The 22,817-nt window shown below is 42.3% G+C and overlaps 1 protein-coding gene across 4 annotated transcripts in view; it reads right to left on the bottom strand.

Moving 5' to 3' along the window:
• Positions 1-2,847: 2,847 nt before the first annotated feature.
• The window catches only part of GOLIM4 (golgi integral membrane protein 4), a 78,524-nt gene continuing 58,554 nt past the window's right edge, over positions 2,848-22,817 (bottom strand). For 2 of the 4 annotated variants that reach the window (XM_046001911.1, XM_046001913.1), the window contains 9 exons: positions 22,547-22,705; positions 19,900-20,229; positions 18,020-18,279; positions 17,239-17,321; positions 15,746-15,855; positions 13,270-13,437; positions 12,870-12,938; positions 4,863-4,943; positions 2,848-4,558 (listed from right to left, as the gene is read on the bottom strand). In XM_046001911.1, coding sequence (XP_045857867.1) covers positions 4,409-4,558; positions 4,863-4,943; positions 12,870-12,938; positions 13,270-13,437; positions 15,746-15,855; positions 17,239-17,321; positions 18,020-18,279; positions 19,900-20,229; positions 22,547-22,705 — 1,410 coding nt within the window. In that variant the 3' untranslated portion in view covers positions 2,848-4,408. The remainder of the gene's footprint in view (positions 4,559-4,862; positions 4,944-12,869; positions 12,939-13,269; positions 13,438-15,745; positions 15,856-17,238; positions 17,322-18,019; positions 18,280-19,899; positions 20,230-22,546; positions 22,706-22,817) is intronic. The other 2 variants (XM_046001912.1, XM_046001914.1) reach the window with 1 other exon arrangement.

Below are 22,817 nucleotides of genomic sequence, written 5' to 3'. Positions count from 1 at the left end.
TCTCACTGCCTGTGCTTTTGTTTTCTTTTTGTGGGTTACCTTTGTTCTCTACTTCTGTAGACTGTTTTCTCCACACAACTGAGCTTTCCTAAATTAACAACACAGTAGCTTTGGCATTGGTCAAGATTTGTTACTAAGATATTAAGAGAGGAATGTGCCTCACAAAAAGGAGCCAGATTTATTATGATTCAGTATTAGAATGTAAATCAGAAGGTTGAAGGGGTAAGATGGGGCCAGATCATGATTGTGTAGGTTATATTAAAAAGTTTGGAATTTTCCCTATGTGGAGTAGCTATTTATTAAATAATTTTATAATGGAGGACTGTTATCGTTATCTTTAGAAAGATCACACTGGCACAGATTTTAGGGATTGGTAGGAAAGAGCAAATGAGAGAAGTTAAGGAACTGTTGTAATAGTCCAGGAGATGATGTTTTAGGGGGAGGACCTACAAGATACCAGAGGCCTTGCCATGGTCAAGTTAAGGTTGTTTACTCCTCTAGCAAGGCAGTAACGTGAAGATAGTTGGGAACTTCCTGAAGGAACATTACACTGTGCCCGCTTCAAGTATCTGTCAATGGTCTGCAGGTTAGAAGGGCATTTAATTGTATCTACACTTCCTTCTGGGAGCTAGGTTATTGGTTGAAGTGCTTTGTTCTTGCAAATTGCTAAGATAACTTGTGAACTGAGGGAGGCTCAGGTCTTGCAGGATTGTGATCTCTATGTAAGTTTAATGATTTTTCCTTTCCTTAGCTTTAGGGCAGCCAGGAGTGTGTGAGGAATGTCACATGTATCCGGGGTTGGGGGGTTGTTGGTGGTTGTGGGTGTCAGTTTCTGTTTTGTCCTCAGCTTGGCTTCTGTTCTCTCATCACAGGTAAAAGGTAACAGTGGCCTGAACAAGGATAGTAGGGATAGGAAAAAAAAAAAATGGGCAAGTTTAAAGATATTTTGGTAGCATCCATAGAGAATGAAGACAGAATCAAGGACACACTTTGTTTTGGGAAGCTTAGTGAACTGAGATACTGAACCTAAAAGCAGGTTTTGCTTGTATCTTAAAAAAAAATCTTAAAAAAAAAAAAAGACATGGATGGGGAGAGGGCTGTAAGGGAAAAAGCTCTGGGACAAAAGCTGAAGAATACTAAAATTTACAGGCATGTATAAGAAGAAAATCCTGAAAAAAAAGATTGAGAAGAAGTAGCCAAGATGGTAAGAAGCAAAGTAGGAAGCGATAATATAAGACAGAGGATTTGAGAACAGAAATAGAAACAGAAACATTTTTTTTTAAGATTTTATTTATTTATTTGACAGAGAGAGATCACAAGTAGGCAGAGAGGCAGGCAGAGAGAGAATGAGAGGGAAGCAGGCTCCTCGTGGAGCAGAGAGCCCGATGCGGGACTCGATCCCAGGACCCCGAGATCATGACCCGAGCCGAAGGCAGCGGCTCAAACCACTGAGCCACCCAGGCGCCCCATTTTTTTTTTTTTAATGGCTGTGCAACGTGCCACAGTGTGGATGCACCACAATGTCATGAGAGGACTAAAGACAAAACAGAGCTCAGAGCAGTTAAATAATGTCAAATGCTCCAAGAGGGCAAAATTCTTCAACTGTGAGAAGAGGGATTTCATCAGCCTAACAGAGAATTGCTTTGGGGATAAAGTGGGTCCTATTTACACACTGCATGCATCATGAAGACATTCAATGTCAATAATTTTCCTTTATGAAAGTGAGTCACGGGGCGCCTGGGTGGCTCAGTGGGTTAAAGCCTCTGCCTTCGGCTCAGGTCATGGTCCCAGGGTCCTGGGATGGAGCCTGGCATCAGGCTTTCTGCTCAGCAGGGAGCCTGCTTCTCTTCCTCTCTCTGCCTGTCTCTCTGCCTACCTGTGATCTCTGTCAAGTAAATAAATAAAATCTTTAAAAAAAAAAAAAAGAAGAAGAAAAAGAAAGTGAGTCGCTGTTGACTTACCTGTGGTTCAGACTATATCCTTACTCCAGGATCTTTTAAAGTTTAAAGTCATGCTTACAAATACCTAGATATTACATTGTATTAATGTAGTTTTTTTGTGTGTTCACTGTACTTGTCCCTAATAAATGTGCCTTTTCCCTCCTTCTGAATATGTCACTGGGACCAAATCCTTTGATTTATTGGTGGCACCAAAAATCACAGATTAATTGGCAAGATAAATACAAGTGACATTTTATTTTTGCGCATCTCATTAATGTATCTCAACTCTGATTTATTAGTTCTCTTCCAAACAGTAGCTAGGATGGGACTAGAACTTGGTGCCATAGAGTAGAATGGTTTGTGCTGGTTGCTTTCCTAGGGGGGCTTTAAAATGTATTTCTTGGGGCGCCTGGGTGGCTCAGTGGTTTAGGCCGCTGCCTTCGGCTCAGGTCACGGTCTCAGGGTCCTGGGATCGAGTCCCGCATCGGGCTCTCTGCTCAGCAGGGAGCCTGCTTCCCTCTCACCCTCTCTGCCTGCCTCTCTGCCTACTTGTGATCTCTCTCTGTCAAATAAATAAATAAAATCTTTTAAAAAAAATGTATTTCTTTGTTTTGTGTGTGCTCACATGACAGTCTCTTACATATCTGTACCTATTTCTATTTTCTTCCCAGGAACTAGCTCAAGTAAAATAATTCTTAGCTCTTTCTTTAGGAGAGGGGTAAAGAAAATAAAGTACCAATCCAATTAGAGAGAGAGAGAGATAAGGAAAGTAGGAAAAGGTTGGAAAGGCATTTTATAATTCATTAATCTATATTGGTACCTCCTAGAATTTTTCCTTCTGTAAAAAAGAACTGAAGAATAAGATCAGAAACTAATAAGATATCACAGACCTGACAAGATTTACCACTTGCTTTTTATAGCTTTATTGACTATTACCAAGTTTCAATATGGTTCAAATAATTAAATACTGCAACTGGGACATTAAAAATAAAAACTAATTTACCAAAATAATTGTATTCTGAATATTATGTACAGTATTATACATTTTACATTACATAAAGGGTTTTTATACATAAAGGTAAAATTTGATTTATGATTATTGAAAATCCAAAATATATTTGAACAAAACATTCCTATGCATACATATAATCACTCCACTGGGATAATAATCAAAACCATACATGAGTGTGGCTATTAAAAACTAACTTTACATTCATATACCAATGGTATAAATTAAATCTTTTAATTAACGTGAGAGTATTATAAAACCACACACATATGAATTATATAACCTAATTCTATATATTTAAAAATCTTTATGTAGAGAGACAAATATGTCTTGATCCCAGAAGAATTTTTGATTTTTAATTTTTTTATTTTAGGGGACTTTTGTAGTCATTAAAATGCCATACATTAAAATGGGCATAACACAAGCTCCAATCCCAGCAAACAGAAAAGTCATGAGGGTCTATCATATCACCATGGGTATTTTACTGTATAGTTTACAAGAAATAACCCTATTCAACTGTGTAATTTGGAATGCCTTCATATTCATACTTGTCATCAAAGTGATTACATATTGAGGACCGGAGTTTATGGGGGAAATATATATTATGGTAGAGAACTAGATATTGAAACAAGGATATTACTAGTTGATTTCAGACAAAAAAGAACTGAATGGGTGCTCACATAGCACCTCACACACTAAATTAGTTATTAAACAAGGTTTCAGTCCTTCAAGAAGGTTAATACACCGATGCATCCTACCTTGTTTGAATACTGGATTATCAAAGTCCAGAATACTGTGGCGTAAGTTTGAATACCATCTCATTTTAAAATCTAATTTCTTTCATGAACAGCTGTGATTTGAAGTAGAGCCAAACATTTTTCTGATATACGAAAAGTCTGGAAAACAATGTCTTTATAAACAAAATGCTTTTCCAATCGTATGTCAGTCTGTACATGGACCTCATTCCAGAGACAGAGGGGTGAACATTCTACCCAACTATACACAAGAACCTCAGAAAGGCAGCAGTTAATAAACTGGCCATTGTTCTTAAAGGCTATACAGCATTTTGCAGTATTCCCTACTTGACATCCTGTATTTTACTAAAGGCAAACAACAGAACACCTGGAAACTAGGAGACAGAAAAGTAACAAGCTGAAATATACAAAATCGGTGCTCTTTTCAACATCACATAATCTATGAAAAAAGATTCAAAGGCTAAGGTTTGCTTTATTGTTTTTCTTCTGGTTCGTGTTTAGCTTGAGTATAAAAGAAGCTCTAACTTAGACTAGGTTATCAAAATATATTCATATAAATGTATGAGCATTTCTAATATAAAAGTTAAAAAAAGTCTAAATTCTTAATTTTTGTAATTAAATATCCTAGAGTTCAGCAGGCAGATTTATTTCTGAGCAGCTTGAAAAGAACCCGTCGCTGAGCACTGTCCACGCGGCCGGCGCCGCTACATTTCCGCTCTTCGCTGGGATTTCTCCGCAGCCGCAGCCCCGTCTTCCTCCTCTTCTTCCTCCTCCTCATAGGGTTCCTCTCGGCCTTTGGGGCGGTGGTCTTCTCGAGCTTCTTCTTCTTCACCATCATTGTTTTTTCCGTCGGCCTGAAAAGGAAAAGGGGAAACGAACAGAGAGGGCACAGGGTTACTGATATAAATAATTCCCTCCTTAAAGGATTAGTGTGAAGTTACTCATTTTTAGAGGAAGGAAGCGAGTGGAGGAATATGTTCCGACAGGCAACAGTGCTGGTCCCTAACCTTCCCGTTGTCACAGGGTTTCCTAATTCCAGGTGGGCCCGTTAAAACTGCCCGGCGCCCGAGGGGTACCCGCTGGTACCTCTCCCCAACCAGCCAGACGTGTCTCCTACGCATGCGCACACGCCAGTAGCCATCTCGGTCCTATACCTACGTTTTCCTCATTTTCACCATATGTCTCCTCGGCATTATGCTCCAATTCCCTTTTTTTCTCTTCAGTCAAATCTTCCTGAACCTGAAGAAAACCAGAGATACCAGATGACCCTTTATATCATTTAGACACTTGCAACAACAGATTTTGATTTCCAAATAGTTCATTAAAAATAGCAGAAACAAAATAAAACTAAATTCGATAAAAGACAAAAGTCTTTTTGAGTCAAAGATTTAACTTGTCTATTAGCTATGAAGAGATGTACAATACACCTCCTACAAAAAAAATCAATGCCATCGATTTGGAGCCTAGGATGTTTCTGTTTGAGTTTCTTTCTCTGAATGAGCATTAACTCTGCAAGTATAACACCTGAAGAAATTCAGCTTATAAAATTAAAAATTCCCCATTTCAAAATGGGAGAACTGTAGATGTCTGAAAGCTCTGATGGAATGTAAGTTCTAGGAAGACAGGAACCATCTATCTTACTCAACTGTCTTCAATACCTAGGTGTGTCCCTGGCACATGGCAATTGCTTAATAAATATGGGTGAAGTGCATCAGTCAATGGATGAATAAGTGAATCAATGCAAAAAACACCTGCTCTGTGAAGGCAAAGAAAACAGACACCATTACCTATACATGAGGTAGCAGAAAACAGAGAAAATGTGTATATATAATCCTGTAATTAAGAGTAAGGTTCTCTGGCTAAAATACCTAGAACATAAAACACAATCATTTCAATTTCTTCATGAAATAGTTCCGAAGCTGCCCCAAATCCCTATATCTCTCCAGTGTTCTACTATGACATTTCTGTTTCAAGTTTTCTTTTATTTGCACTATTACTATTACATGTCTGTCACTGATCCCAATTATTTTTTTCAAAATGTAAGTCAAACAAAGTACCCCAAAACAGAGATTATTTGCCCCAAATCATCTCTATTTATTGATTCCATTCCACAAAAATACAAGGTAAAATATTTTCTAACTACTTTCAAAACGTGCATGTATGCCAAAAAATTGAAGTCACTTGAATTTCAAAAAAACTTTGCTGCCCATCCATTAAGCATCATGTAGTATCCTGGGACTAAAAGAAAACCTGACCTGTCCTAGGACAGTGGTATAAGAGTAGGTCTTCCTGAATAACACACAGAATTACCAGATTGAAGGCGGGGACGGGGAAGAGGGTGTTAAAAATCCCAGAAATGGGCAAGGTAGGAAAGCAAACAGATGTTACACTTAAAGGAGAACAGATTAAGGGCTGCCTCACAGTGTCCAGCCCAGGTGTGACAGGAATGAACCACAACCTACCAGCAGGAACCTGACTTAAGAGCTAACAAAGATGATCCTTCGAACAGGCCTACATGGAGCCCAGCTTTCCTGAACCTCTTCTAATCAGCCCAATGCCAGCCAGATGCACAGCCCCTAAACTACAATGCAACTAAATAAATACATTCTGGGGACAGTGGCATGGGGCTGTTTTTGTACTCACATGTCCCAGTGGTGAGAGCTAAAGAGAAGACACCCTAGTCTCACCTACAGGTTCTTTAACAGTTGTCCATAACCTCTCTTCTGCCCTTTGTCACACAATCTCATAGTAACACTTGAATTGAAAACACTGAATTACTAAATTTCAGACTACATATATACTTAAAGTCTCACTAACTGAAACATCATTACATTACTAAATCATCCCCATCAATTTCAGTGAACAAAGGTATGTCTTCTGCAGCCTTAATAATAAAAAAATACACCAGCGAACACCAAACTTGGTTTAGCTGGGGTTGGGAAGGAACTGCCTTGAAACTGCAAGGTGGTGGGAAAGTATATATAAATCAGGGTCCACAAAATTTTTTTTGTAAAAGGCCAGATTTAGTAAATATTCAGCCTTGCTCAGCCATAAAGTCTCTGGAGCAGCTACTCAACCCTACCACTGGGGTGCAGAAGCAGCCTTGGACAATAGGTAAACAAAAAGGCATGTTCGAAAGAGACCTGACTTACAAAATGGACTGAGGCCTGTAGTCTGCCAAATCCTAACAAAGGCTGTAGATTCAGACAGACCTGGACTTAAACTGTGGCTCTAAAATGCTGGCTGTATAAAAATAAGGTCACCTGTTTCTATTATGAACATTTGCCGGCACATAAAAATAAAGCAAATAATTCAGGGAACTCCTTATAGCCATAACCAAGGTTCAAAAGTTAGCTCAATGCTGCCACCCTTGCATCACCTATCACTGTTTGTTCATTCATTCTTTCTTTCTTTATTTTAATGACCTATTCTTAAAAATTCTAGATCTCATGTAATTTCATTCTTACCGATCTCAGTACGTATCTCTAAAAACAATGGATTTTTCTTATATAACCACAACACTATTATCACACCTGATAAATAATTCCATGGTATTACCTAATGTCTAGTTTCGACTTAACATCTTCCTGATTATCTTCAAAATGTTAGGCACCTGGGCCGCTCAGTCAGTTAAGTATCTGCCTTCGGCTCAGGTCATGATCCCAGGTCCTGAGATCCCTGCCCCGTAGGGAGCCTGCTTTTCCCTCTCCTCCTACTCCTCCCCCACTCCCCCACTTATGCTCTCTCTGTCAAATAAATAAAAATCAAAAATCAAAAAACAAAAACAAAACAAAAAAACCCCCAAACTGTCCATTTATAGGTGGTTTGGTCTAATCATCATCCAAAGGCCATACCCAAGAGCGGTTCTGCTCCCCTTTTTTCCTTAATGCGAATGACTTGTTTTCCTGTAGAATGACCCACACTCTGGATTCTTTAACATCTCACTTAATTCATTCCTCCAGCCCTCACATTTCTTCTAAAAGGAAGTTAAAAGATTTATGTGAATTTGGATTCAATTTACAAAGCAAGAATTTTTCAAAGGAGATGCTGCAGATTTTTGTATTTTCATCATATCAGGAAGCACAGAACACTTGCCCCATTTTTTGTGAGGCTGAAGTTGGTTGGTGAGCTCAGAAGGTAACTGTCTGAACCCTCCATGATAAAATTCCCTGACCTCCATTCATCTAGTGATGTCATCCATTGATGACTGGCTCTTAAATCACTTGTTTTAATTAGGGGCTACAAAAATGGTGACTTTTTAATTCCATCATTCCTTCTGCATTCACTAACTTCTATCAAGAAGAACTTGCCCATATCAATTATTTAGTTACTGTCCTTGGTATACTTAATTATGATAGCCTCTAAAATCAGATCTGGGGGTGCCTGGGTGGCTCAGTGGGTTAAAGCCTCTGCCTTTGGCTCAGGTCATGATCCCAGGGTTCTGGGATCAAGCTCAGCATTGGGTTCTCTGCTCAGCAGGGAGCCTGCTTACCCTCCTTCTCTCTCTGTCTGCCTCTCTGCCTGCTTGTGATCTCTGTCTGTCAAGTAAATAAATAAAAATCTTTAAAAAAAAATAATAAAAATAAAAATAAAATCAGATCTGGATGGGCTCTAATCATGGTTCCAACAATAACCAGCTATGTGATCTTCAGAAACTTGGCTAACCTCTGAAGGGTCAAATTTCTTATCTGTCAAATAAAAGGGTTTGATAAAAATCAGTGATTTTTAATTTTCTGTGTGTGTGGGGGTCATGGACCCTTTTAAGACTTTGGGAAGAAATGCAAATGTATGCAAATAGGCACAGATACACATCATTTGACACAGAAGTTTCAGGAGGTTCAGACTTCCCTGAGTCCACCTGTGGCCACCTGTTCCAGGAATGCTTCTCCAAACAGCATGTTCCTAGAACTCTGATTCCTAGGCCCCACCATAGGTTAAGATCAAAATCTCTGAGGGTAAAATCTGATCCAGGAGTTTGTACCTTTCATACACTATCTCCAAAGAGATTCTTAACCATGGTAAAGACTGAGAGCTACTAGCCTGAGTGACAGGCAGTGTAGGGTTAAGAATGTCTCTGACTAGAGAAATAAATGCCCTTTCATACATACTTTCTTCTCTTCCCTGGAGATCTACTACAGAAAATATGGGTTGTTTATCAGTTGTCAATAGAATCTGAGGTAAGAAGCCCTGATGTAAATTACTCTTTAATTTTGGAACCCACAAATGCAAATTTTGTAATTTTCAAACTTATAGATAGACATTTTTATTCTGGTAATATCTTCTTTGTGTTTGGAACAAAAGTAATGCAAACGTGTTTTAAAAGGCATTACTGATGGGGCGCCTGGGTGGCTCAGTGGGTTAAAGCCTCTGCCTTCAGCTCGGGTCATGATCCCAAGGTCCTGGGATTGAGCCCCACATCGGGCTCTCTGCTCAGCAGGGAGCCTGCTCACCTCCACCCCACCCCACCCCCCGCCTTCCTTTCTGCCTACTTGTGATCTCTGTCAAATAAATAAATAAAATCTTTAAAAAAAAAAACACTGACATAAAAAAAGGCATTACTGAAAAGGAACAAAATGATACACAGAGTGTCTAATTTTCAAATATGCTTAGACTAATAACAGAAGCCAAATGTTACTCTTTTACAATGGAGACACACCAATTACGTCTTCCATATTCGACCCTCTTTAGTACACTGATAGAGCTGATGCAAACATTCTGTCAGAGATTTCCCAACACTGCTCCTCATTACTCATTTTTATTCACTGAAATCTAATGTCTTAGGCATTTTAGAAACGGTCCCTATGTGATGTAGCAAAGTTTAATCGCCAAAATAAGACAGATCTACTGAGTCCGAAATGGGCTTTGGCTTTACACATCAAAGATGTCACGGGATGAGACAGGAACCAGAAGGCTGAACTTGAAGTAGATCAGAATGCTAAGATCCAAAGATGTGGATAGAATGTGACAAAGGAAAGGCCTTCAGCACCAGCAGCTTGCGGAGTCATGGTGAACAGGGGAGCTGTGCTGCCTGGCCAGCTCCGTGCTAGGGTGACTCTCGGCTGGCAGTCCCACTAAAGGTAGCCAAGTAACCCTGTGCGTGCTCTCCCACGAGTGCACAGATCCATCTGTGTTCGATTATATTTGGACAAAATGAGCACTGAGAATTTTCAAGCAGTCATTTAACTTATATATATATTTTTGAGCATTTAAATCAATTTTAAGCACCATAGCACTTTTTGGCAATGCCATACTTTGTCTTGTTTGCTCATAAGTAGATAAAAAGTCTGGAAAGTAAGCAACACAGGGATGGGATCCCCACATGAATGTCCCAAACAATAATCCATGAACACTTGTTCATAACTATCATTTTTATATCACAGAAGGGTAACACTATTGCACTAAAAGAAGGCAGGGATAGTGCAGATTTCCAAAAAGCACTGTCTTGGGTTCCACCCTCGGAGCTCAAGTCACAAGTCCGACGGGCTGAACCTCTAAGCAGGGAGGGCCCTGGCAAGATGGACTTCATTCCTAGGAGCAAATGCTGACGGAAGTCAGGTGATGTGGGAGGGGAAGCAACGAAAGCAATGGGCCATACATCCCTGTAGTCAGTGTACTCTGAGGCTCAATGCAGAGAAAGACACAGATGACACATTATTTCATGGCTTTTGGAGCGTCCCACAAATGTCTTGCAAGCATCACTTAGAAACATGAAATGGTTCTCACATATTGCCTTCCTCTCTTTCCCATTTTGCTGTAGTCTGGTGAGAACTTCATCTCCGACTATTACTAGCCTTAAATGGTATTTGGGAAACACTCTTCTCCCTCCTCCATGAAAGAACTGGGAACAATGGGAAAAGGTTGGAAGATCCAAGATCTAACCATCTCAGGAAGGCACCGCAGTCTGGGCAAGGGCACCTCAGGAACAGAGAGAGGAGTCACCCAGGGAAGAAGAAAGGCAGGCTGAGAGCATTCCTCCATGGGAGGGTGCATGACCTCAGATCTCAGGCCTATGCAAGAGGGGGTCAGCAAGAGGGGCAGAGACTCCAGAGAGGAACTCAAAGCAGGAAACCAGAGAAAGAGAAGCAGGAGCCGGGGCCCACTGCAGGGAGAGAAAAGCGGTCCAGTGATCTCAGCACACCCAAGGGACAAAGAGCAGCAGTCCTCACCCCGGCCTATCACCACTTTCTTCCCCTCCTGTCTCTTTCCTTTTTCCCTATCCTTGATCCCGTTTGGATCACCAGAGTGCTCTCTCCACCTTAACTGACATAACATGAAGGTTAAAAAAAAGCAGTAAATACGGATTAAAATTTTGTTTACCCTTCTGCATTAAAAAAAAAAAAAAAAAGTCAAGGTGAACCTCCTCTCTTTTAATCCCTCAAAGATATCTGGCATTGGACATAGTGAGACAGAATAATATTTGTCTAGACATCCTGTTACAAGAGAAGTCCAGATGAATACCTTTTTCTTGCCAAATGTCTTAATATTCAAGGCTGCTAGTTTTTCTAATGCTGTCTTGTGATACCATAGCTCAGGATCCTGACAGGATGAACAGCAGGATGAGAACAAAGAAAGAATAAAAAGATCAAGCCAGAGTGCACATGAGTAGAGCTGTATGTTGCCAATGGCTGTAAAGAGCAATATCCCTTTCTGCTTTTCCGGTATAAGCACAAATTTTATCAACATTAGCTCTGAGAAGTGGACAACAAATGCTACAAAAATGAAAAAGCAGGGCTAGTTGAGGGAACTATGCACACGAGTACAGCAGCACATGTATTCTGAGCAGGAGACCCAATGGCAGGTGGATCTGTCTGGGCTGACATTTGTCTATCCATTCATGCAGTTCCCCTTCGGGCTAAAGCCTCACGTCGGCAAGAAGCCTGGCTGAGAAACCCCTCTGAACCAGAGCTTTCCTGGGCCAGAGAGAGACTCAACATGGGACTTGTCGAGGCCTGTGCCTCATTCACAACATGTCCCCAGGTGTGGCGCTTCAGTGGTCCATACAGTAGAGTACTGTGACTAACCAGTCCCAACCAGCCGTGCTTGTCCCTCACTTACACAGGTGTGCCATCACGATAGGCGCTCCCTGAAACTAGTCAGCAATCATCTGCCAGAAGTTTACAATAAAAAGGAAACTAAAATGAAATTTAAGAAATTCCGCCCATGGAGGAACACCTGAGGGGCTCAGTTGGTTAAGTGTCTGCCTTTGGCTCAGGTCATGATCCCAGGGTCCTGGGATCGAGTCTCACATTGGGCCCATTGCTCAGCAGGAGTCTGCTTCTCCCTCTGCCTGCCTCTCTTGCTGCTTGTGCTCTCTTTCTCTCTTTCTGACAAAAAAAATAAATAAAATCTTTTTAAAAAAGAAGAAAGAAATCCCACCTATGGGGCGCCTAGGTGGTGCAGTTGGTTAAAGCAGCTCTTAGGTTTCAGTTCAGGTCATGATCTCAGGTTGTATAATCGAGCCCTGTGTCAGGCTATGCGCTCACAAGGAGTCTGAGATTCCTTCTCTCTCTCCCTCTGCTCCTCCCCACCCCATGCTCACTCTCTCTCTCTCTAAAATAAATCTTCAAAAAAAAAAAAAAAAAGAAATTCTACCCAAATGCTTTTTATTCAGCTGAGCTTCTTACATATTTTTCCTTTCCTTTATCATTAAATTTCATTATGACACTAAATTCCTGGACAGAAGAGGCAAAAAGTAGACACTTAATACTCTTTTGGAGGGTGTTAACTGTATTCTGACAGACACTGGGAGGTACCCTCTTGAGGCAGAACTGTGGCAATGTCTACAAGTTACTGGGGTCACTCCAGGACCCCTCAACAGGCAAAGCTTTATTGTTCTCTCTTTTATGGGAGAAAGAAACAGGAGAAAATATTCTTACAAAGAACAGACAGACCTAGGTCCACCATTCCTAGAAGTCCACATGTCTTCTTTCATTTCAAAATTTCTAGTGAGAACCAGGAGGAAGGATTCTATGACCCTGTTTTGGTTGCCTCCTAACCAAACGTCTCTACTTCCACGGTCCACTTCTTCTTGAAAGCACCTTTTCTCCTCCCGCATCTGTCTTTCTGAAGGTGTCTACAGAAGGTGTGTCAAAGCCCATGCCGTGACTTAAGGGGAGTGCAATACACCAAGCATCCTGACCAGTTTCCTGCACTCCGCCTCCCTACCTCCTCCTCTCCCTCTTCCTGGTACTGCTCGTCAACATTATCCTCCTGCTGGTCTGGGTTTCCTGCCATCTGTTGAAACAAAAGGGGAAGCTCAGGTTACTGAACATTGGAGATGCGTTTCACAGTACGCTGGGAAGAAGAGCAAGCTCGCTGCCATAAAAAATGTACTTTCAGTGCATCAGTGGTCAGAAAATGATGAATAACCCTTCCGAAAACAAAACCTACGAGGCGTGTTTCTCTCTCTCTCTCTGAGTATGGATATATTGTTTCACATAATGGCCTAAAACCCAACCAAAGAGGCAAACCTTCCATCAGAGTGCATTAGACTGATCTTTTGCAAGATCTAGGCAGTTAATAAGACACCCAGGCTAAAACCACCTCTGTACTAGCGTCTGCTTACCACCAAATGTTCCTCCATCTCGGCATTCTCTTGCTTTTGATTACTTTGTTTTGGCTCTTCATTTTCATCTGGCAAATTTTCTTCCCTCACTTGCTCAGCTTCCTCAAATTCATCTTCGCCTTGATTATTAGGGTCATCTGCTGGGTTTATATCCTCTACAGCAGCCCTCTGCAAAATATGAATAAAAAGCAACCACTACTTCAAAATCCAGGATCAAATTTAATTTCATTTGAAAGGCCACACACTGGCAGAAAATGAAATCGTTCTCCATCAGAATGTTCAGATCTATCCTTGCCAAGACTCACAAGTACACATTCCACTGTCAAGAGAAAACTCCTTGCATTATTCGTCAGAGGCTGAATGAATGAGAATGCTGTACAAACAACACTTGTTTTCTGCAAGCGATTCCAAAACAGTCCTCCAAATTCTATCACAAGAAATGTGAGCATAACTAAATAGACAACAAGAAGAACAGTTACTAAAAGCTACAAGACAGGGCTCCTGGTTGGCTCAGGTGGTTAAATGACTGCCTTTGGCTCAGGTCACAATCGTGGGGTCCTAGGATGGAGCCCTGCATCAGGCTCCCTGCTCAGTGGGGAACCTGCTTCTCCCTCTTCCACACCCCCTGCTATGTGCTTGCAAGAGCTCACATGCTCTGGGCAGACGGTAATGCTTGCAGGGGCTTCCCGATGCCTCCAGGGTCACCACAGAACACTTAAGGGAAGCAGCAAAGGCTTCTAATAGATGAGGCCTTAGAGTGAGATTTGGTCTCTATCCCTGTTGTCCAGACAACAGGACTCGACTCCAATTTACTCCAGAGCCTTGAACGCAGTCAAGGGTTCACACCATGGTCTCAGCTCATCTACGATGTGCACACCCCTGCTTGTACACTTCACGCCAGTGCAGATGACGCTCTTCTTGGGAATCCAGGGTGACAAATCAACACCTTCGCACAACGCCAATTACCCCACAATCTCCTTAGATAGATTTCTTTCTGTGCATTACCAACAAAATTGTGTGGAAATTATGTAACACATTCTCTTCAGAAAAAAAGTACCGAAAACTTTTGCAAAAACCCACGAAATGTACACCCTGGGTCTAACTCTAACCAAGTAACAAGTTTAATAGGCAACTTGTTACATTCAAATAAAACAGATGATCAATCATGATTCAATGAAGCTGGGCAAAATTTTTTAATTACAAAAATAGATGAAACAAAGAGAGAGACAAGTAGGCTAACAATTTTCACTGAAAGAAGGAAGAGGAGGAAAGCCACCAGTGTGTCATCCAGAACATGAAAACCACTAATGGAAGAGTAAAGGGTTACACAATCAAGTACTCAATGTACACAGCACCTCCCGGGGGGGGGGGGTTGACTGGAATAGGCATCCTTATGCTGCCCCTCGATCCCTGTCAGGCGCACACCTGCTTCCTTGCTCCTCTTGCAAGACACTCTTTGCCCTTTCACAGTCTCTAGCTCTCTCCTGCTCTCCTGCTGTCTGGAGCTCCTGCTCTTTCCTGAGCATCCTCTCACAAGTGCTGATCCAGGGGCCACAGGCAAATCTCTGTCACATCCCTGCACAAGCAGAAAAGCCATTTCCATCCAAGGGACTTCTGGCAGCTATCAGGAAGCCTTCCTTCTATGATTCTCAAGGAAGGATATGGATCCTCCTTCCCATACAAACAGGACCCATATGAAAGCACAGACAGAATTTCATGGACATGGTGGTTGATTTACTAGCAAGATGACAAGAGAGCTAAAGTAAGTCATAGAACTCATCTACACGTCTGCACAAGAACATGATCCATGGATCCTTCCTTGCCTTGGGCTCTGGGCCACACAGCCGTGAATTGAGAGGCTGAGTCCTTTCTCGGTAAACACAAAGAACATTCCCAGTTAGTAGGTCTCTACCAATTTACATCCTAATTCTTCTATAGCACCTTGGCACCTGAGCAGATTTTTCTTTTACTTCTCAAGCCACACATCCTTATCCACCCATGTACTGATGAAAATGGCCCCTGACTACTGGGGGATGAGAGTCACAAGACATACAGAACACTCTATCGGACTATTCAATAGGCTCCATGATGATCCATTTCCTTTCTCTGGTTCTCTGACTCCCACACTTGTCCCCCTCCCCGCCATCTTTCAAAATGACTACATATTTCAATACCTCTCAATTTCATTTTTCTCAGTTTTAATTTTATTAATCTAGAGTTCGCACAGGGAAAGTCCTATGTTTTCCCAGAACTTTTGAACCAGTCTCATCACCCACATGTACGCCGGTTTAAGTTAACAACATTGCTGATGCCATTACACAAGCCCCCTTCCTTCTGCACTGACGAAATAACAGACACATCTGGAGCCAGGGCTCGAGCCAGAGGCATGGTGTCAGGCAAACGTTCAAGTTTCCTCTTCACCCACCCCAGGGCGGGGGGGTTTCCAAGTGTCATGACCAACAGAAAGAACACTTACATCTGCCTCGGATTCTGGGTCGGTTTCATGGGGCCCCTGATCTTGAGGCTCATGTCCATTCTCTGGGTCTTCTTCTGCCTCATCTTGGTGCTGGTTGTCTCTCTCATAGGCTAGCAAATTGAAGGAACTAACATCAGTGCAGATGAATCAGACAGGATCTTGTCCTTTCACTCAAAAGAAAAGCCACGGGTGGGCTTTCCTTCAGACCATTTCACCCGATCTCTCCTCCAGAGAGATTAATTCACCATATGGCATACATCTCAGCTTTTCTGAATAAAACTATGTCCCTTTCCCAGACCATGTGTCTGGGAAAGCGTGGGTGAGTGACACCATTCTTACCTTCTCAAACCAGTGTTTGTAACATAAGCTGCATTCTCCCCCTTATTATGCAGAAAACAATAACCAAAACTTTCTGGATCAAAGAAAGCCCAGTCAACTGGACACTGCCAAAATTATCAGCTAACTTTCGGTAATATCAGAGGAAGTAGCAAGGTACCAAAAGAAGAAACTGATAACGTCTCAGGAAATGAAAGAAAGAACAACCCCATCTGCGGAGCTCAGATCAAAGCCAGCCCACCCCGTGTTGTCTGATACGGCAGTGCTGAGGGCCGCTGCCCCACAGGCACAGCTCACATTTCAGCTCTCATAGACATTTCCTCACTGCTGTTGGAAAAAAGTATTTCCATAAAGGGAATTAAGATAAGAGCATACAAAGAGAAGAACAAACAACTTTTAAGTAAGACGTAAGAGGAAAGGTTAAGTACACGGAGAATATTTAGCTTATAGGAAATAGGGATGCAAGGTAACTTACTATCAGGTTTCAAGGGCACCAAGGGATTCATTAAATAAATAAGAGAACAAACTGTTCTCTCCTCTTACTGATAATGGAACAAAAAAGCTTAAAGTGCTGTACAGGGGGACCTAAGGAAAACAATTTCATGACTAGAAGGGCTATAAAATTTCAGAACAGGCTATAGAGGGAGTTTGGGTAATCACCTTTTTTAGACTCTTTAAGCAAGGATACATATCTGAGTGTTAAAGTTGCCAGAGAGACTGTTACTTTCTAGTTCTATTATAGAGTAAGTGATATTGGATAAATTACATAGGAGATGCTCCCCACAAGTGGAAGCTACTATTGCCTTAATCTGAAAAAGTTTTAGAGGCAATGATCCAAAGGCTTCCAAGGTAAGGTGAAAATGGAATCATTTCCCAGGGTATAACAGCCCTATGATAATGTGTCAAAAATAATAATTCAATATACAAGAAGCTTAAGTGACGGGAAAAACATCAGAAAGGAGAGATGATCTCGAGATGTCTGGACCACCAGCATGCACTGTCTGGGAGGACTACCAAAAACATAACAGCAACAACAGCAAAAGATGCACAGCACACAGACATCCTTTGTGTATACTCAGATGTGCGCATGACTCTGAGTGGATATCACATGTTACCAAGTAATCTGATTAACATATCCATCATCTAAGAAGTCTCACCACCTCCTTCCTCTTCTTGGATGCCCTGGTCCTCGGCTCCCTGAACAATATCATGATCCATAGCATCATAACGAGCTTGCTGCCTGGAAGGGACACAAACAGCATCAATTCAGTGACAGGTTAAGTGGCACAACTGGCCGCACATCATTTATATTTAAAGGTAGCAATAAAAGTTTTCAACGTTTTTTAAGAAGTCATAAACAAATTTTTTGTAAACCTTGTGCTATTAGGTTTCATAAAGATTCCAGACACAATTTCAAAGAATACTTTAAAAGAGAGAAAACGCCTTTCAAGTGATAAAGTAAAATAAAGCTAGCCCCAAACCTGCCACGTTATTTTGAGGCCTAAACTAAGCTTGGAGCCCTAATATTTCTAATTAGGGGTTAAAAGTGTTGATTATTTAAAAAATTAAATATTTAGAAATTTAATTCTCAAGCTGCTGTTCTGCCTCAGCCACAGGAGACGCTCAAGCTCAGGGGTAACACAGCTGTTCGCCATCTGCTTATACGAACAAGAGGCGCAGGGCCCCTGGGTGGCTCAGTTAAGCCTAAGCCTTCAGTGGAGGCCATGGTCCGGGGGTGCTGGAGTCGAGTCCCACCACGGGCTCCCGTCTCAGCGCAGAGTCTGCTTCTCCCTCTGCCCGCCCTTCTCTGGCTCATGCCCTCCTCTCTCACTCATGCTCTCTCTCCTATAAATAAATAAAATCTTTAAAAATAAATAAACAAATAAAAATAAGGAGAACAAGAAGAGGGGCTCTGAGCACCCATCAGGAGGAGGCTACCGGAGCTGTTCAGGGGGCTGTGGCCGCCCCTCCTCGGGGCTGGCCGGCCTCTGCTGGGCCACCTCTCCGTCGGGAAGCTGCTGCTGGGGCCGCTGCCGCTGCCTCCACGAGGGTCCCGGCAGCCGTGGCTGGTGCAGCGCCTCCTGGTGCTCCCTCGGCAGCTGCGCCTCCTCTGCCCGCCGCGCCGCCACTTGCTGCTGTTCCAGCTGCTCCTCATACGGTGACTGGAATCTGCTGATCGGCTTGGCAGAAGGGTAGACCTGAGCCACAACAAGCAGGTGCTGGGTAAGAACAGTGGGGACCTCTGGATTCTCCCATCCTCTGTTCTTCACGACAAAGTCAGGGGGCAGGGTTGGCTTGTTGAATTAATCCTTGTCTGTCAGGTGCACCGTGATGACACCCTGACCCCAAGGTCCCCCAGAGCCAGAACACCTACTTCCCAACCCTCTGAGGCACCCTCGGCTTCTTTTAGTATCTGATCTCCCTGATTTGCTGGCATTCTGGCAGATTTTCCATGTGCTCTCTCTCACGTGAAAGAGGGCATCACAGACAAAATCAGTTTTGGACCCTCATTAAATGTTAGGTTCGAAAGGCTCTGGCATACATGGGCACTTGGGTGACCTCACAGTAACTGGGGCATCTGTGAGCTGAAGCTATGGCTAAGGCTTTTCCACGAAGAGTTTAAGATGCAGGGATGCCAATTAATTCTAGGAATGCACAACCAGTCTCAGGTTAACCACAGTGGGGGGAAAAAAGCAAGCAAGCCAGCCAAATTTCAGGTAAAGGTCGAGAGGCAGAGAACTGATTTCTTCAAAGAAAAAGAGAACAGGTGAGAACATAAGACCTTTCAATGAAAGGAAAAACAGATACAGGAATTCTTAAACTCTGCTGCCCACCGAGCTACCCGTCACTCTCTCCTCCGCCACCCCTTGTTCCAACCAACATAAGCACACACGATTTTCACCAACAGAAAGAAGGTGCATGGGTAAGGGAAATCAAACCCACGGTGGGGACTGCTTTTGAAAAAGCTATGAGGGACACAAGAAAGGGAGAGGCTTCTCCATGCTAAGTTGGCAACAATATAGAAAAGCAGTCGAGGCCTTTGCATCTACTCGCCCAAAGCCTCAACCAGCTTGAAGTCTTAGAAAGTCTGAGGGAAACACAACTTCAGAGTCGTAAGTAAAAGGGGATCAGCATCTGTGTAAAGGCCAAATAGCCCGCCGTCAGGTATCTGCTTACAGACAGCGGAAGAAAGATACCTGTCTTCGTTCAGTGCTGCTTCAAGTTCTTTTCAAGAACTTTTTCTAATAATAATGGATTTTTTAAAGGGAAAAAACCATATTTCTGTGAGAAGGAAGTGCTCTGCAGGGGGAGCCTGAGTAGAGACTGGGTAAACATCCTCCCAGTGGGGCATCCTTAAGTGATAAGATCAGCCTTGTGACAACTTAATAACCACCTTGAAGATGAATGTGCAAAAGCCAACCTACCATTTGATAGTAAATGAACGGGGAGAAGCAGACTTTTGATCATAGAAAATGAGACCTTTCTCAGCCTCACGACGACGCCCGTGGGACTTGAGTGCCAGGAAGTGCCCAGTCAGGCACTCCTCTCTCCTCTCACTGCTCGAGGGAGGGCAGCACGGAGCTGACATTACTGACAAAGAAAATACACTCACCAACAGCCCTCTCTTCCCCCAGGCATCTTTCCCAGCTACCTGACAGGCTATGCTAAGAGCATGTAACATTTAGTGAATCCACTCAGATTTTGTCTGAGAGACTGTCACCTCTGGGGAGGCTTTTCCAATATTTAAAAGCAAAGTCAAGCTCCCTGTCCCAGCCACCAAAACAACCCTGGTGGACAGGAAGCAGATGACCTTGTACCTGGGCGGGAGCGTGCCCTCCCAGAAGGTTGGCTTCCTCTCCAGGTTCATGCTGTTCCCTCCACTCCCGATCCTGTTCCTCGGGGGATGGGTCGTGCTCCTCTTCTAGACGTTCGGCCTGCCCAACCTGCTCCATCGCTTCCTCCTCCAGGGCCCTTCTGTGCTCCTCTTCCACCTGCCGCTCCTCAGGCTCTCTGGCTTCAGCTCCGTGGGGCTTCAGCTCTGGAGCCTGAAACTCTGCCTCCTTCTGGGTGGGAGGGGCAAGTTTTGTTTCTTCCGTTCGTGGAGGAACTGCTTCATGCGTCTGCCACCCGTCACTATTTCGAGACACCTAGGCCAAGCACATCACTGGAAATGACACTCTTCAATTTTGAAAGCAGTGATAAAAGCTCTTTATTACCATGTCTATGGGTTACAACATAAGCAAAATCCTGGAGTCTAGAAATACAGTCCTGACTGAAAAGCATGGCTGCAATGGAGTCACTTAACTCTTCTCACTCTGTAATCTCACCTATAAAATAGAGATAACGTAAGCACAATTTCATCCCGGGAAGAACACAGTACGTAACCTGAGAGTAAAGCCTGTATGTGACCACATCTCAGTAGGGAAAGCCATCTAACTTCTGTTTTCCCTTAAGACAAAAAGGAAAAACCCCTCAACCTTCAAGTGATAAAGAGTTTATGTAATTTTCTTCAATGTAAATTTTGTTTTCAGCAAGGGTTTGGAAAGGGGGACACTGGGCTGGCTCAGTCACACGAGTATGCGACTTCATCTCCACGTTATGAGTTCAAGCCCTACAGGTGCGGGAGGGGTGGAGAGCTTACTTAAATGAATGGAACTTTAAAAAAATATGATTTGAAAAGAGAAGGATAAGATCAAATTGATGACGCGTTGGGTTTATTTCCTACTGACTCGGAAAAAAGAATGCCATTACTAATAGGCATCCATGTTAGCTAAAAGCAGTGCCCATTAAGCCAGATACAATAAAATATTTTTAAAAACATATTAGAGTGGTATTTCTTCAAATTAGAGGAAATCCTTGGTAAATATTCTGTATTGTTAACACATAAAATTCAGCATAAGATATATCTTTTTACAGAGAACTCCTCTTCTAAAACTGACTGGTTTAAATTGGTTTTCCTGGATCTAAAGTTTCAGAGATTACCATGTGACCTTCATTGATTAGGAAAGAGGGGCAAAAAAAAAAGATGACATAATATCATAAGACAATTTATCACTCTTTCCCCCACTCCAACCTTATTCATTGGAAAAAATTTTTGGTCAGGTCGTTCCTCCAAATTGACGTAAGTGTGAAGCCCTCTTAAATTAGCAGAACTATAACTGAGAAATTGGAATGAATAAATGAATGAAAATGAAAAATAAATGGAGGAAGAAAAGTCCTCTCTTAGACATCTGAGGACAACTTCTGGAGATGTATGTCTTACCAACATCCTCACACACCTGTCAGGTTTGACATAATACTGCCCTGGCTTTATATGAAATATTTCTCCAAAGGGCCTTAAGTGCTTTCAAATACCTGCCATTTATCTCCACAGCATTACCGTGAGAAAGGTTATAGAAGATAACTACTATCTCCACCTCACAGATGAAAAACTAAAGGTCTAAGTCATTAAAAGATTAATTAATTCAGTAAATGGGTAGTCAGACTCAGACAGGGAGTAGAACCAATTCCCAGGCCGGGGATCTGGTCACGTTTTCTTAATAGTAACAAAGAAGGGTCCATGAAGACAGAGACGGTCTTGCCTGTGAAGGAGTGCTCTGTCAGACTGAAGACTTCTATGAAGTCCACTTGTAGAGACTTAATTATTCCCATAAGATGGTAACTCAGGACACAGCTTCTCAAACATTCATTGTTAAAAACAACTTTCTCCAGGAGAAAGATAGCCATATTTGTCATTTGTATTACACATGTGATTAAAACAACAATTTCTTTAGAATTGAGGACAGGGGTGACCCTACTTTTGATGTCCCACTTAGAAGACACTCTTAAGCAAGGCTCAACTTTTATGAAAGCAGGAATAACAACCAAACAAAAAAAAAAGTGGATTGAGAGACTAGCACTCATATCTTTGAGAGTTTTATAAAGTCCTCTTAAATACAATTTTGGCTTGTTCTGTGTGGACCTAGCACTGTACCAAGTTCAACTACACTACCAACTTTAATTCTTGAGTGGGCTATTATAGAACAGCCTCATGATCATTTAATCTTCTTACTCTACCCCCCAAAAACCAAACAACAGGAACAAAAAGAAAATTTAAAAATTCAGACACAACAGCCCCTTCAAAAAAAAAAAAAAAAACAAAAACAAATAAATGATTCATTTATGAACAAATAAAGCCAGTAAAGTCTTTCCCAGAGGATACTGTAGCAGTAGCTCTGATTGTCCTCCCCAGACCAGCTGAATCAGTAAGAAATGCAAATCTTCAGGCTTCATCCCAAAATAACTGAACTGGAAATTCTGGGCTAGGGCCCAACTCTCTGCGTTCTAACAGCTCTGCTGGGGATTCTGATATACGCTGAAATTTGAGAACCACTGTTCTGAAGGAAGAGTTGGCAATATTTAGAGCAGTTTACCTGATGACAGCTTGACAGGGAAAGTGACCCCATCACAGTTCACGCCTCTTACCTCCCGTGGCTCCCCGGCTGCGTTCTCCCTCACTATGTTGTCACCTCGTGGAGAATGTGTCACCTGGGTAACATTCTGCTGCTCTGCTTGCTCTGCGTTTCGAAGGCTTGGAATCTTATTCAGAGTATCTCTCAATTGTTTATATTCTGCAACTTGAGTCTGTGTGTAAATTGCACAATTGTCGCAAATTGTACAATTTGAGGAGGGAAAGAGATATCGTTCATGGATGGACATTAGGGTTCACTGGAAGACAAGACTAAAATATTATACC

This window comes from Meles meles, chromosome 4 (assembly GCF_922984935.1).
Source record: "Meles meles chromosome 4, mMelMel3.1 paternal haplotype, whole genome shotgun sequence".
Lineage (NCBI taxonomy): Eukaryota > Metazoa > Chordata > Mammalia > Carnivora > Mustelidae > Meles > Meles meles.
The sequence above is the reverse complement of the archived record's forward strand: the minus strand, read 5'-3'. Positions and strand labels throughout refer to the sequence as shown.